The sequence below is a fragment of the Schistocerca nitens genome, chromosome 1 (genome assembly GCF_023898315.1).
Source record: "Schistocerca nitens isolate TAMUIC-IGC-003100 chromosome 1, iqSchNite1.1, whole genome shotgun sequence".
NCBI classification, from domain to species: Eukaryota; Metazoa; Arthropoda; class Insecta; order Orthoptera; family Acrididae; genus Schistocerca; species Schistocerca nitens.
The window spans coordinates 199,606,070-199,621,396 of record NC_064614.1 but is presented as its reverse complement, the minus strand read 5'-3'; the positions used below and the strand labels follow the sequence as shown (position 1 = coordinate 199,621,396).

Here is a 15,327-nt window from a genome sequence, read left to right as displayed (position 1 = left end):
TTCTAGCTAGGTACAAGCTTGAGTTCTGAGCTGATGAAACAGAGTCCAAGGGCAGTACTGAATCCAGACTAAGGTAGTTTGTTATCTAGTTAGTGTTCCATAGATCATCTGAATGGTTTTCTTTTATCAGAATTAAGTGGAACAAGTCAGTACACAGGATACTTATACATGACTATCTTAGTACTTGGCACTGCATTTAATTCAGTTCTATTAGTCCCTCTCCTCCTTCCCCTTCTCTCTGTCCATCTCCTCCACCCCCTTCTCTGTCAATCTCCTTCTCCCCCATCTCTCTGTTCACATCCTCCACGCCCCCACTCTTTGTCCATCTCCTCCCATTCTCTTCCTCTGTCCATCTCCTGCTACCCTCGTAACTCCTGAACTATGTGTCGTAGTATGATACAATTCTACAGATACATTCAACAGGATTTGTAGATACTGTCTGCTAAATGTGTTGTGAATAGATTTAGTAACAAAGACGCAATAAATGTAAATGTCATGTTGTCTTGCCTGATGCGACAGTTTTACAGCATGAACAATGAAAATGTAGAAAGAGATATACTTTTTCCCTTTCATAATATTGTGGAGGTAGTCAGTGAAAAAAAATTTCATAAAGGTCTGAAATTACACATAAAGTTTGTTGCAAGACACTAAATTCTCTTATTCTCAAATACTTGATAGTGTGCATAATAGCTACACATTACGCAAATTTTACATTATATAACAAATAGTGCAGAAGTGTGGAATAAACACAGTGAAAATTGTATAAGTTTTATATAAATTACTTTGAATCGTATCATGTAGTACATATTGTTGTTGTTGTTGTTGTTGTTGTTGTTGTGTTCTTCAGTCCTGAGACTGGTTTGATGCAGCTCTCCATGCTACTCTATCCTGTGCAACCTTCTTCATCTCCCAGTACCTACTGCAACCTACATCTTTCTGAATCTGTTTAGTGTATTCGTCTCTTGATTCCCTCTACGATTTTTACCCTCCACACTGTCCTCCAATACTAAATTGGTGATCCCTTGATGCCTCAGAATATGCCCCACTAACTGATCCCTTGTCCTCGTCAAGTTGTGCCACAAATTTCTCTTCTCTCCAATTCTATTCAATACCTCCTCATTAGTTATGTGATCTACATATCTAATCTTCAGCATTCTTCTGTAGCACCACATTTCGAAAGCTTCTTGGTTGGTTGGTTGGTGTAGGGATGAAAGGGACCAAACTGCAGAGGTCATTGGTCCCTGAAAGCTTCTTGTCTAAACTATTTATCGTCGATGTTTCACTTCCATACGTGGCCACAATCCATACAAATACTTTCAGAAACAACTTTCTGACACTTAAATCTATACTCGATTTTAACAAACTTCTCTTCTTCAGAAACGCTTTCCTTGCCATTGACAGTCTACATTTTATATCCTCTCTACTTCGAACATCATCAGTTATTTTGCTCCCCAAATAGCAAAACTCCTTTACTACTTTAAGTGTCTCATTTCCTAATCTAATTCCTGCAGCATCACCTGATTTAATTCGACTACATTCCATTATCATTGTTTTACTTCTGTTGATGTTCATCCTATATCCTCCTTTCAAGACACTGTCCATTCCGTTCAGCTGTTCTTCCAACTCCTTTGCTGTCTCTGACAGAATTACAGTGTCATCGTCGAACCTCAAAGTTTTTATTTCTTCTCCTTAGATTTTAATTCCTACCCCAAATTTTTCTTTTGTTTCCTTTACTGACAGATTGAATAACATCGGGGATAGGCTACAACCCCGTCTCACTCCCTTCCCAATCACTGCTTCCCTTTCATGCCCCTCGACTCATTATAACTGCCATCTGGTTGCTGTACAAATTGTAAATAGCCAAATTGCCTTTTGCTCCCTGTATTTTACCCCTGCCACCTACAGAATTTGAAAGAGAGTATTCCAGTCAACATTGTCAAAAGCTTCCTCTAAGTCTACAAATGCTCTCCTGGAAATTGAAATAAGAACACCGTGAATTCATTGTCCCAGGAAGGGGAAACTTTATTGACACATTCCTGGGGTCAGATACATCAAATGATCACACTGACAGAACCACAGGCACATAGACACAGGCAACAGAGCATGCACAATGTCGGCACTAGTACAGTGTATATCCACCTTTCGCAGCAATGCAGGCTGCTATTCTCCCATGGAGACGATCGTAGAGATGCTGGATGTAGTCCTGTGGAACGGCTTGCCATGCCATTTCCACCTGGCACCTCAGTTGGACCAGCGTTCGTGCTGGACGTGCAGACCGCGTGAGACGATGCTTCATCCAGTCCCAAACATGCTCAATGGGGGACAGATCCGGAAATCTTGCTGGCCAGGGTAGTTGACTTACACCTTCTAGAGCACGTTGGGTGGCACGGGATACATGCGGACGTGCATTGTCCTGTTGGAACAGCACGTTCCCTTGCCGGTCTAGGAATGGTAGAACGATGGGTTCGATGACGGTTTGGATGTACCGTGCACTATTCAGTGTCCCCTCGACGATCACCAGTGGTGTACGGCCAGTGTAGGAGATCGCTCCCCACACCATGATGCCGGGTGTTGACCCTGTGTGCCTCGGTCGTATGCAGTCCTGATTGTGGCGCTCACCTGCACGGCGCCAAACACGCATACGACCATCATTGGCACCAAGGCAGAAGCGACTCTCATCGCTGAAGACGACACGTCTCCATTCGTCCCTCCATTCACGCCTGTCGTGACACCACTGGAGGCGGGCTGCACGATGTTGGGGCGTGAGCGGAAGACGGCCTAACGGTGTGCGGGACCGTAGCCCAGCTTCATGGAGACGGTTGCGAATTGTCCTCGCCAATACCCCAGGAGCAACAGTGTCCCTAATTTGCTGGGAAGTGGCGGTGCGGTCCCCTACGGCACTGCGTAGGATCCTACGGTCTTGGCGTGCATCCGTGCGTCGCTGCGGTCCGGTCCCAGGTCGACGGGCACGTGCACCTTCCGCCGACCACTGGTGACAACATCGATGTACTGTGGAGACCTCACGCCCCACGTGTTGAGCAATTCGGCGGTACGTCCACCCGGCCTCCCGCATGCCCACTATACGTTTCGCTCAAAGTCCGTCAACTGCACATACGGTTCACGTCCACGCTGTCGCGGCATGCTACCAGTGTTAAAGACTGCGATGGAGCTCCGTATGCCACGGCAAACTGGCTGACACTGACGGTGGCGGTGAACAAATGCTGCGCAGCTAGCGCCATTCGACTGCCAACACCGCGGTTCCTGGTGTGTCCACTGTGCCGTGCGTGTGATCATTGCTTGTACAGCCCTCTCGCAGTGTCCGGAGCAAGTATGGTGGGTCTGACACACCGGTGTCAATGTGTTCTTTTTTCCATTTCCAGGAGTGTAGGTTTGCCTTTCCTTAATCTATTTTCTAAGATAAGTCATAGGGTCAGTATTGCCTCACGTGTTCCCATATTTCTACAGAATCCAAAATGATCTTCTCCGAGGTTGGTTTCTACCAGTTTTTCCATTCGTCTGTAAAGAATTCGTGTTAGTATTTTGCGGCCGTGGCTTATTAAACTGACAGTTCCGTAATTTTCACATCTGTCAACACATGCTTTCTTTGGGATTGGAATTATTATATTCTTCTTGGAGTCTGAGGGTATTTCACCTGTCTCATACATCTTGCTCACTAGATGGTAGAGTTTTGTCAGGGCTGGCTCTCCCAAGGCTATCATTATTTCTAATGGAATGTTATGTATGCAGTAAATGAAGCAGGCAAAAAGGAATACAAACATCTCAAAAATGAGATCGACAGGAAGTGCAAAATGGCTAAGCAGGGATGGCTAGAGGACAAATGTAAGGATGTAGGGGCACATATCACTACGGGGAGGATAGATACTGCTTACAGAAAAATTAAAGAGAAAAGAGAACCACTTCCATGAATATCAAGAGCTCAGATGGAAACCCAGTTCTAAGCAAAGAAGGAAAAGCAGAAAGGTGGAAGGAGTATATAGAGGGTCTACACAGGGGCGATGTACTTGAGGACAATATTATGGAAATGGAAGAGGATGTAGATGGAGATGAAATGGGAGATACGATACTGCGTGAAGAGTTTGACAGAGCACTGAAAGACCTAAGTTGAAACAAGGCCCCGGGAGTAGACAACATTCCATTAGAACTACTGATGGCTCTGGGAGAGCCAGTCATGGCAAAACTCTACCATCTGGTGAGCAAGATGTATGAGACAGGCGAAATACCCTCAGACTTCAAGCAGATAATTCCAATCCCAAAGAAATCAGGTGTTGACAGATGCGAAAATTACCGAACTATCAGTTTAATAAGTCACGGCTGCAAAATACTAACGCGAATTCTTTACAGACAAATGGAAAAAGTGGTAGATGTTGACCTCGGGGAAGATCAGTTTGGATTCCATAGAAATGTTGGAACACGTGTGGCAATACTGACCTTACGCCTTATCTTAGAAGAAAGATTAAGGAAAGGCAAACCTACGTTTCTAGCATTTATAGACTTAGAGAAAGCTTTTGACAATGTTGACTGGAATACTCTCTTTCAAATTCTAAAGGTGGCAGGGGTAAAATACAGGGAGCGAAAGGCTATTTACAATTTGTAGCCTCTCGCCGATGTTATTCAGTCTGTATATTGAGCAAGCAGTAAGGGAAACAAAACAAAAATTTGGAGTAGGTATTAAAATCCATGGAGAAGAAATAAAAACTTTGAGGTTTGCCGATGACATTGTAATTCTGTCAGAGACAGCAAAGGACTTGGAAGAGCAGTTGAACGGAATGGACAGTGTCTTGAAAGGAGGATATAAGATGAACATCAACAAAAGCAAAACGAGGATCATGGAATTTAGTCGAATTAAGTTGGGTGATGGTGAGGGAATTAGATTAGGAAATGAGACACTTAAAGTAGTAGAGTTTTGCTATTTGGGGAGCAAAATAACTGATGATGGTCGAAGTAGAGAGGATATAAAATGTAGACTGGCAATGGCAAGGAAAGCGTTTCTGAAGAAGAGAAATTTGTTAACATCGAGTATAGATTTAAGTGTCAGGTAGTCTTTTCTGAAAGTATTTGTATGGAGTGTAGCCATGTATGGAAGTGAAACATGGACAATAAATGGTTTGGACAAGAAGAGAATAGAAGCTGTCAAAATGTGGTGCTACAGAAGAATGCTGAAGATTACATGGGTAGATCACATAACTGATGAGGAGGTACTGAATAGAATTGGGGGGAAGAGAAATTTGTGGCACAACTTCACTAGAAGAGTGGATCGGGTGGTAGGACATGTTCTGAGGCATCAAGGGATCACCAATTTAGTATTGGAGGGCAGTGTGGAGGGTAATAATCACAGAGGAAGATCAAGAGATGAATACACTAAGCAGATTCAGAAGGATGTAGGTTGCAGTAGGTACTGGGAGATGAAGAAGTTTGCAGAGGATAGAGCAGCATGTAGAGCTGCATCAAACCAGTCTCTGGACTGAAGAACACAACAACAACAACAATGGGGTTTGAACTATTGTGCTACATGTTAGACAAATGGTTATTTTTTACCTATATTAAACTTGTCTCTGAGCCAATGATAGCTTTAATAATCAGCAATCAAGGTAATTTTCTTGGATATCACAACTCTTCACTATTGGTGATGGATTATTTACGATAAATTTTATTAGCAAATATATATGTATGTATTTGGTGAAGGTGTAGCTAAAATGCCTGACTCCTTGAAGAGGTGCCTGCAAGATGGTTGCAGGTAAACATCCCATACCATTCTCACTGCTTGCTTTTGTGCAATCAACAGTTTCTTTTTACGTGATGAGTTTCTATAGAAAATTATTCCATAATGCATTGCATTATGGACAGTTTCCAGCAACTGGCTGGGTCTGTCGGGAACACAAGCCTCTCCATCGTGTTCTGTCTTTCCACCATTCCCCCTCTTCCACCTTCGTCCAGTTCTCTCCTCTTCTCGTCACACATTCCTTCACTCCCTTCACCCATCTATCTCTTGGTCTTCCTCTGGGCCTCTTCCCCTCCTGTTGCAGATCAAACATCCTCTTTGGAATTCTTCCCTCATCCATTCTCTTCATGTGTCCATACCACTGCAGTCTTGATTTTTCTATCCTGTCCTGTACTGGTTCCTCCTTTAGTCTTTCCCTCACATACACATTTCGCAATCTGTCTCGTCTTGTTACACTCAACCTGCTCCTCTGGAACTTCATTTCACTAGCCTGTATTCTACTTTTGTCGCTTTTGTGCATTACCCATGTCTCACTTCCGTATGCCAATATGGGGACAAAGTAGGTTCGGTATATAATTCCCTTGGATTTCTGTGGCACCTCCTTGCTCCAAATAAGCCCCCTAATGCATTTGTAGAACTGCCCTGCTTTTCTGCACCTTTCATTTATTTCCATTGCGTTTCCCCCCTTACTTTCAATCATGCTTCCCAGGTACTTGAAGTTCTCGACCACTTGTAGTTTTTCCCCTCCACACGTTATATCCACATTTGGCCTATTCTTCTTCCTTATTGTGACAATTATTTCACTTTTCTTTGCAGAGAAATGCATTCCATATTGTGCTGCCGTTGCCTCCCATACATCTAACTGCTCTTGCACCTCCTTCTCGCAATTTCCCCACAACATCAGGTCATCGGAAAAAAGCACTGCTTTCATTTTATGATCTCCAATTGCATCTGATACTTGCTGTAGGATTTCATCCATAACAATAATAAACAATAATGGCGAAAGTGCACTTCCCTGTCACAGCCCATTTTCCAGCTTGAACCATGCAGTACGTTCCCTCCCCACTTTCACACAACTCTCACTTCCCTCATACATTTTTCTGACTTTTCGTGTTATCTCTTCATCTATCCCTTTTGCGTTCAGCAACATCCCAGAGCTTGTCCCTACAGATACTGTCATACGCCTTCTCAATATCTAAAAAGGCCATGATTAAGTCCTTCCCGTACTCATAGTGCCTTTCCTGCAGTTGCCTTACCGCAAATATGAGTGAAAATATGCAAAATATGTTAGGAGCTTAATTTGTTTGTTTCAAAGACTAGCAATTATATTAAGATCAAAAGTCTGTGAGCTTCATTATTTGATCAACTCAGTAATACACTTCTTCCAGTTCAATTTTTCATCAAAATTTTGAGCATACTACCCTGTTTACTCACTCACACATTCATGTGCATCAACAACTGTTGGTTTTGTGTGAACACTATATTGTGGCAGTTTTAGATGGGGGGGGGGGGGTATTTTGAACTATGGTTGTGTGGGATAACAGTAAAGGATAGGGCTGCACTACCACTGCCAACCACAGCAAACAACTGCTGCATAACCACTACCACACGCTTTGTGTACTCCAGATTTTTTGTGTTGTGGATTGCTCATTTTTAAAGGTTCCGAACCTCAGTCAGTAAAAACAGAACCCTTATAGGATCCTTTTGTTTTCCCTTTGTCTGCCTGTCCACCTGACAACACACCTTTCTGTAAGGAACGGATTGAAGTATCAAGTTGAAATTTATATCACATAGTAAAGTCTATGGTCCCTCAGTGCTGTAAAAGATTTAAGCTTCTAAGTCAATCTAATCAAAAGATACGGCCATTTATGTCACACACTTCAATATTTGCAAACTCACTGATCAGAATGTATAGGATACTTCCCATTGACCTACAATCATGAAATTTGACAAGAAGCAAGGTTTTTCAATACAAATAAAGGGTAAAAGTCCAAAATTGTTCATCTGTGACTGCATCACATAAATACTTTTTAACATTTGTTGTCTATCTACAAAGACCCCTTTTTCTTGGGAACTGGTAGAGGTATAAAATAGAAATTTATGTAAACTATCAAGGCCCCTCAGCAGTGTAAGTAACTTAAGCTTCAAAGCCAATGCAGTCAAAAGTTATGGCCACATAAGTTACGTACTTTGATACTCGCAAACTCATTTGCCAAAAGTCGAACATCGCTGACACTGTAGCTGAGCATATGTGTACAGTGTGCTGGGTGTCCTCTGTAATAACAAAAGTTGCATGAATTATTCAGTGATAAACTTGAAGGGATGTCATGTGATGTCTGCCCAGACCAAATTCTGACAACAATAACAGGGAAATAAAAAACAACAAAGAGAGTGCAACAAAACAGGGAAAGTGGGAGAAAATCTTGGCCAGACCATGGATTTTTCAGTCTTCATTTTAACCCAGCCTTCACCTTTCAACAGTGTGAGGAGCCACCAGGAACAACACGTGATTTGGATTCCACATCAAACTGTAGGTCCACTTTCCCCAGTTGCGTAATTGGGTTAGATTAGGGTCACACAAGTTGCAAAATTGGCATCCAATAAAAATACTTGCATGAGACCACTGAGCTACATGAAATTATCTGCATACATGATTAAGTTTGTACCCCTAGAGTGCAAGTCCTATTTGCAATCACACACGATGTGGTTTTTTTTTTTTTTTTTTTTTTTTGAGTGAACAGATTACTCGTGGTGCATAGAACATTTCGAGTGCCACACTAACCACACAAGAGATGAACATTGATCCCAATGACTGTTATGTCAGTTCTGCTTTTGTAGATGCACAGAACGTGTGTATAAGCTGGCAGCTATGTGAGATGGAGGCCAGAGTTGTTCCCCTGCAGTGCTCTTCCCCCTCAGGCAGTCTAAGTTCTTGTTTGTTTCCACTTGCTGCCGACTGCCATGACATACTTCCATATAATATGACTTCATTTGTTGTACAGAACTTAATATAGTGAGTTTTCTCAAAATTTAGGGAGACTCAGTTAAAGAACCACTTGATCATTTTCTGTTACTTTATCTCTGATGTAGTTAATTACAACACCAACATCATCTACAAAAACTACCAATTCTGCTTGATGAATGTTAAGTGGAAGGTCATTCTCACACATATATGGAATAGGAATGGACTCAAATTTGAACCCATGGGACTCCCATTGTGATTTCTCCCCGGTCACTAAAATTTATCCTCTTACAACATTTTTTTGAATTATTCCATACAACATTTTGCATTCTGTTTGTTAAGTATGATTCAAACCAGTTGTTTGTAAAGCCATCAAACCCATAAAACTTCTACGCTATCTAATGCATTCAAAAGAAAACAAAAAAATACTAACTGGGGTACTTTATTATATAAGCCATATAATGTTTAGGGAGTGAATGTATAAATTATCAAGCAGTTGTTCTGGAATCCAAATTGTGATGTGCTAAGTAAAGTAAATTTGTTCATACTAAAGTGATTATTATTTGGGTCTTGTACAGGTTCTACCAGACTTGAGTATGGAAGCTTTATATAGAGAATATGCTTTGTTACAAAATGAACCTGGTCATGTGCCTAGTATGAACACTTTCCAAATATTAAAGTATTTATAACTGCATAGGCTTCCATGGCCATAGTCAATTGCCTTAAAAGTTTTCTGAGTATCATACCACATCATAAAGTAAATAAACTATACTGGAGAAACCAACGTTTCAGCATCGGTTAATGTGGCCTTCTTCTGGATCTATTAATGACTGGTCATTGGTTTCTCCAGCACAGTTTTTATTTCATTATGATATGGTATCATACTCATATAATTGAAAATTGGAAAATATCACTTTAAAATATCGACAGTGCAAGTCATATTACTTTGTTTTATTGTCACTTTAGCATGTAACACACTTCCCAAACAATGCCTAAGCTCATCCAGTATCACATTAACAGTTATTCTTGTTTCACATTCACACTGAAGTAACCACTCCTATGCTGCATTTCCACATTGATTAAACACTTAATCATTTATTTGAGAAGCCTTTTCATTTTTGTTCTATCATCTACATGTTTCTCCATGAAAATTACTCATCCACAAACACATTACTGTTTCAACCATAAAGCTCACAACTAACATCATGAGCTTTTCCATGAAATGACTGGATTACTCAAACACTTTTCTCCTATGAACCAGATGTACAACTTTATACAACTTTCCAATCTTAATTATACTTTCTACCAATTTCTACATACTGCTTATCTGTGTTGTGGCTGTGCATGACTGCTCCTTGTAGGAGCTCAACAATGAATCTTCTGCACACACCAATATGGCATGTGACCGCTACTACAATGCTCCCTGGAGAAAAGGCATGATCAACTTCAAAAGTTCCAGAAACCAGTGATAAGTACAGAGTACAATTTCAGTACATTACAATCACTTTTCAGAATTCTGTTTTATTCCATAAACACCACAGAAACTTTTATTTTGGGAACTTTATGATCCTATTAATTTTAGTGGATGATGTTGGCGCTTCTTCTAGTTGCTTAAAGTTTTGTGGAAGGACATTTTTGATATATTCTCTTGCTTCTTCAACTGAACCACTTATCAGTAGAAAGCCTCAGTGCTTTGTATGAGCATGCCTCATACCTTCAAGATGCTGTACTGTTCATTTCCATTAATTGCACACCCTGATCAGTCAGTCCAGTAACAATTGGATACATATTAACTGTTTCAGCCTGAGCCCTGTCTATAAGAATTTTATCAGTCAAGGTAATGATACACTGCTCTACACAAGTAGGAAAATGCACTACTCAAATCAGACTGAACCAGCCAAATAATGATTCCAATTCATTTCTCCTGTCAGAATCTTTTAAGAAATCTACATGGAAATCTCCACAAGCTACTAACTGATCCATCTTGCCTGACAGACATCTCAGCAATGAATCTGTGTGCAATAACAACTCACAAGCACATGCTTCTGGGTTCTGATCTGCACAGAAACTGCTTTTTCCAGTGTTTTTAACTCTATGTCCAATTTTTACATATGTTGCAACTCCCTTTTTCCATAATAAATGAAAAGCACCAGTTCGCTTTTGTTCCGTTTTCCATGTTAACCCTGCATAAAAATGATACTATTCAGTAATCCCTGACATTCATCTTCTCTATCACTGTCATTACACAGTGTTGAGAGAAGCACAGGACACCTGTCACTTCAGAATTTTCCACATTTCTAGATACACAAGAAGCTCACCTACCTCTAAGATGCAGCATAGCCCAGCATCCTTTGAATAACCAATCAGGAGGCATGGAGGAGAGGTCAAGTGACTGCCTTCTGCATCTGTCTGGAGAGAGATATAAATGAATTTCATTCTCTTGTACATTAGCTCAGCTACCAGGCAGATGGTTCAAAGCACTAGCGCTCTCCTATTTAGCATACTCTCCACAGCAGATGGCTCTGACCATATGCCATTGCTCTCTTGGTACTTGTGTCTGCCTCAGTCTCTTTCCATTATTCCACATTCACTCTGAAATATTACTATTCCTTTCTAGTATCTTTTAATTTTTGCCCATCCACCTCTATTGGCCATTGCAATTGGCATATGGTATAACTACATGCTTCCTTGTGGAGGGAGGAGGGGAGATGCTACTGTAAACCCTAATTTGCAATAAATATGGACTTTTTAGTATATGGCTTATACTAGTGGTAGCAAATATCTATTTACAGAATCTCAGCTAGAATATCTAATGTGCTGTTTTTAACATATTCTATTAGATTGTTGTATTATTTTATTAACATCTTTTTTAATTTGGTGTCCAAGGCTGTAATGATGATGCAAGTAAAAATTATTATTATTATTCAAAGGCTTTCCAATTGTCCATGTATCCCCTTGATCAAACATTACAAACTGACAAACCAAAAGTCAGTTCTTAAGTTTTATCTGTTCCTTTACCCATAAGTACTGCTACAGATATATGGATTTGCAGCCTCTAAAACTTGTTCATTTTTGGGAAAATGATGGATCAGTTTTGACATCTTGTAAATCTTATGAGTTAAATATGGAAGTAGGCACAGATAAAAAAGTTAGCTTTTGCATTCAGAGATTCATTCATCTGAAATATGAAAGGAGGAACTTGGAGAAAAAAGGCAGGAGTTTGTGAATACACTATGCAGAACTATAAAGGGATAAGACAGGAGTGCAATAAGTAGTTAAATGCTAGTAGAAGACAAGATTTGGAATCCCAAAAAGTTAATTAAGAGTGGCAATCAACAAACCAGAAATACAGTAACGGCAGACTGAATCTGGAAGCATAGATTACACAAAATTAAGCGTCTACAGAAAAAAGGAAAGCAGAAAAAATGATGGAGGAAAAAAAGTCAAAGGACACAAAAGACAACAATATAAACAGTAAAGAAGTTGAAATGGAAAGAAAATGTCAGAAACAGGAAGGAGGAATATGAGGAGAGAAAAGGAAGTAGGCAACAACTATAGTGATTTGTGTAACCTGAAGCCTGTTAGGTGATTAGAACAAAGTGCATGGTGTGTAACAAGTTCCCAAAATATTCTCATATTCTGCTAAGGATAGTCTATCTCCTGTACCTGCTGCTCTCTTGTATCATAGTTTCATTTTGGATACATTTCTCTTTATAGAAATTAAGTTTCCCTCTATCATTTCTTCTAAAACCCATTTCATAGTCTTCTAAATCAATGTGAACACATATCTTATGTACAATGAAATCTTCTTGTGTTTCTTTGCCACGACAGTCTCCATAATAACTGTGAAATTTTTTAAGACCTATACTCTCCTTCCCACTTCTGGTGAAATGCTGGTGTCTGTTCTACTTGTGCATGCTGTCTAGCAGTTACCAATTAAATCCAGAATGTTACCATTCCAATCATACTGCTTCCAATACACTGTTGCCAAGCTGTACAGGACAATTTTGGCATGTTAGATGATGTTCCATGTTTAGTATTTCAGTCACACTTATTATCAGGTTCTAATAGGCTCCACACTATCTCGATTTTAGTCTTTTTAATCCGTAAAGGTTGAAGTGTAGTGAATGGTGCTCATCAAATGTCTTTTTGAATTGCCCAGTATGTTCATGCAATTTGTGACTGCTGAAACCTGAAGCTTGGTAGGTCTTTTCCAGTGGAGTGGGTCTCATGCTTCCTGTGACTAGCCTAGAGATTTCATGAAGGCTTATGTTGATCTACTTTGCATGTGCCGATCTAGACCAGACAGGACACGAGTACTCAACTGTGGAAAAGCAAAGAGCCAAAGTGGTAGTTTTAAGCACAATAGATTTGGCACCCTACTTACTACCAGTTAACTTTCAAAGGATATTGATCCTTGCAGCTACCTTACTTCGGGTTTTTCACAGTGATGTTTGTGTGTGAGGGACCTGTCAAGAGTCACTCCAAGATATGTCAGCTGGTCTGTGTGCTCAATGGTAGACCCATTCAGTCAATGTGCAGCTTTATATTTGCTAGGCTTGGGTGCAGGTGAAAAGTGCATACTTTAGTTTTTAGTTGAATTTGATTTGAGAGAGTTGTCATCATAATATGTTGACATGGGTACTAGGGTATTCTCCTAAACTTTACATCTACTTCCTCAAAGGTTCTTCCTTGCTCTATGATACCCAATCATCAGTATAGAGAAAATGTCTTATATATTTGGGTACTGGCTGATTATTTGTGTGTATGTTGAACAGGATGGGGGCTAGAACACTTCCCTGAGCAAGGCCATTTTTCTACATCCTCCAGAGACTTCTGTTGCCTACTAGCGTGACATAGACTTGTCAGTTCTGCAACAAGGATTCTATAATTTTTACTAACAGGCTTCTCCAAATTTCTCAATATATTAAGTTCACCATGGCAGGTAATACAGGTGAGCCAATTTTAAGCCCCATGAACTTGCTTATAGTCGTTCCAACATGAAGGAAGTATGTCATCATTAAGCAGTGACTTGAGGAAGTTTAACATATGATGTTAAAATTGTTGCTTCAATAAAGACAAAGTTTCTTGTGGATGAACCCTGGTGAAGTGTGAAATGACATCAAAACTGCCCAGTAAGCTATTGTGATATGAATTTATTGTTCTTAGAATGTCCACAAATTGTGATAAATTTATGTCTGTTGTAACTGCTGCATTATTTATATAACTTTTTTTCATGAATGTTAACAAATTGTTTTACTCTTACAAGTACATGGAAATATAATGAGCTCCTATTAGAAGGCTTAGTGACTACTGAACAAAATAAATTTGACCGCTTGTTACAGAGACTGAAATTCCTGACAACTCCATGGCGAGATCAGCAGAGGATGGCAGTCAATGGCATACAGAGTGATCCTACACAAGTAAGGCTCACATCAAGCCCTGTTGCTGAAAATGTCTAAGTAAGTAGAGCAGTTTCATACAATATAGAAAAAATTGCCACTAATCATAGTTTATACATAATGTACATTAAAATGGCTTCTTAAATATTTATCACTGAATTTATGTGATGTTGCTACAGTCTTAAATACTGAAATTGCTCCAACATGACCATTAAAGTAGACCCTAGTTTACAGGTTATACGTATAATGTCCATGATCTATAAAAGATACTGATTATTTCCAGTAGTGTCATAAGCAAACAACACAAAACTGACCAATATCTTTGGAAGTTATATGAAAAAACTGTATTTCACTTTCACTGCATTCATGTAAATGTTACAACCCTCAACTAAAACTCATTTAACATGCTCTAATGCACTTTTACATCTAAAATCTGTGATCTGTCAGCTTTGAATACTTCTGTTACTGGCTTCCAGTCGTTTGCATAACATTTTATTTGAGTCAGAACTTTGAGGGAATTTAGTATGTTGAAATCAGCATTCATTCAAATCAAATATGCTATCTATCAGATTATCTCATATCTCATATTCAACAATACAGTAAGGTTGTTAGCAGTGTATTTAGGACACTTACAAAAGAGTACTTTTGTCTTTTATCTAGTTCTTACAAGTATAATAAACCCATAAATGGTTGTGATGTCCAGTAGTTTGTCTCCCATACATAATGCTGTAAACATTTTGTGATGTAAAGTTTATAGCAAAATAAGTATTATATAATTGCCAGATTTACACTATCTTGCCAGTTAGTAAAAATGTAGCAGTAACTATTGATAGTTATAGAGACTCAATAAAGATCTGAGAACCAAAGATAGTCAAACAGTGAGTACTTTGTAGAAAAACAATTTATCTGCTGTAATTAAATATATTGGTGTGGAAAGATCTTTAAATATGAGTGTAACAAAGGAAAATATTATGTGTGTACTAACCAGTATAAAAATAAATGTGATGTACAAACTTTAGGTCTTGCCAAACAGTTAGGTAACTAAAACAGTAGCATAATAGAGATTGGAAGATGATATTTTAGTGCACAATATACCATTGCTGTTAGTAGGTATAATTTTAGAAACAAAAATGACACCACAGTATTATAATCAAGTTACTGTAAGTGTGCTGTTATTGTAGTTGTACAGAATGTAAAAGGCTAATTTTTTAACAAAATGTAAA

The 15,327-nt window shown here is 39.4% G+C and overlaps 1 protein-coding gene across 1 annotated transcript in view; it reads left to right on the top strand.

The window, feature by feature from the left end:
• Nucleotides 1-14,591, top strand: part of LOC126235080 (sodium-dependent dopamine transporter) — a 644,375-nt gene extending 629,784 nt beyond the window's left edge. Inside the window, exon 14 of the mRNA XM_049943817.1 lies at nucleotides 14,048-14,591. Coding sequence (XP_049799774.1) covers nucleotides 14,048-14,164 — 117 coding nt within the window. The 3' untranslated portion in view covers nucleotides 14,165-14,591. The remainder of the gene's footprint in view (nucleotides 1-14,047) is intronic.
• Nucleotides 14,592-15,327: the final 736 nt, after the last annotated feature.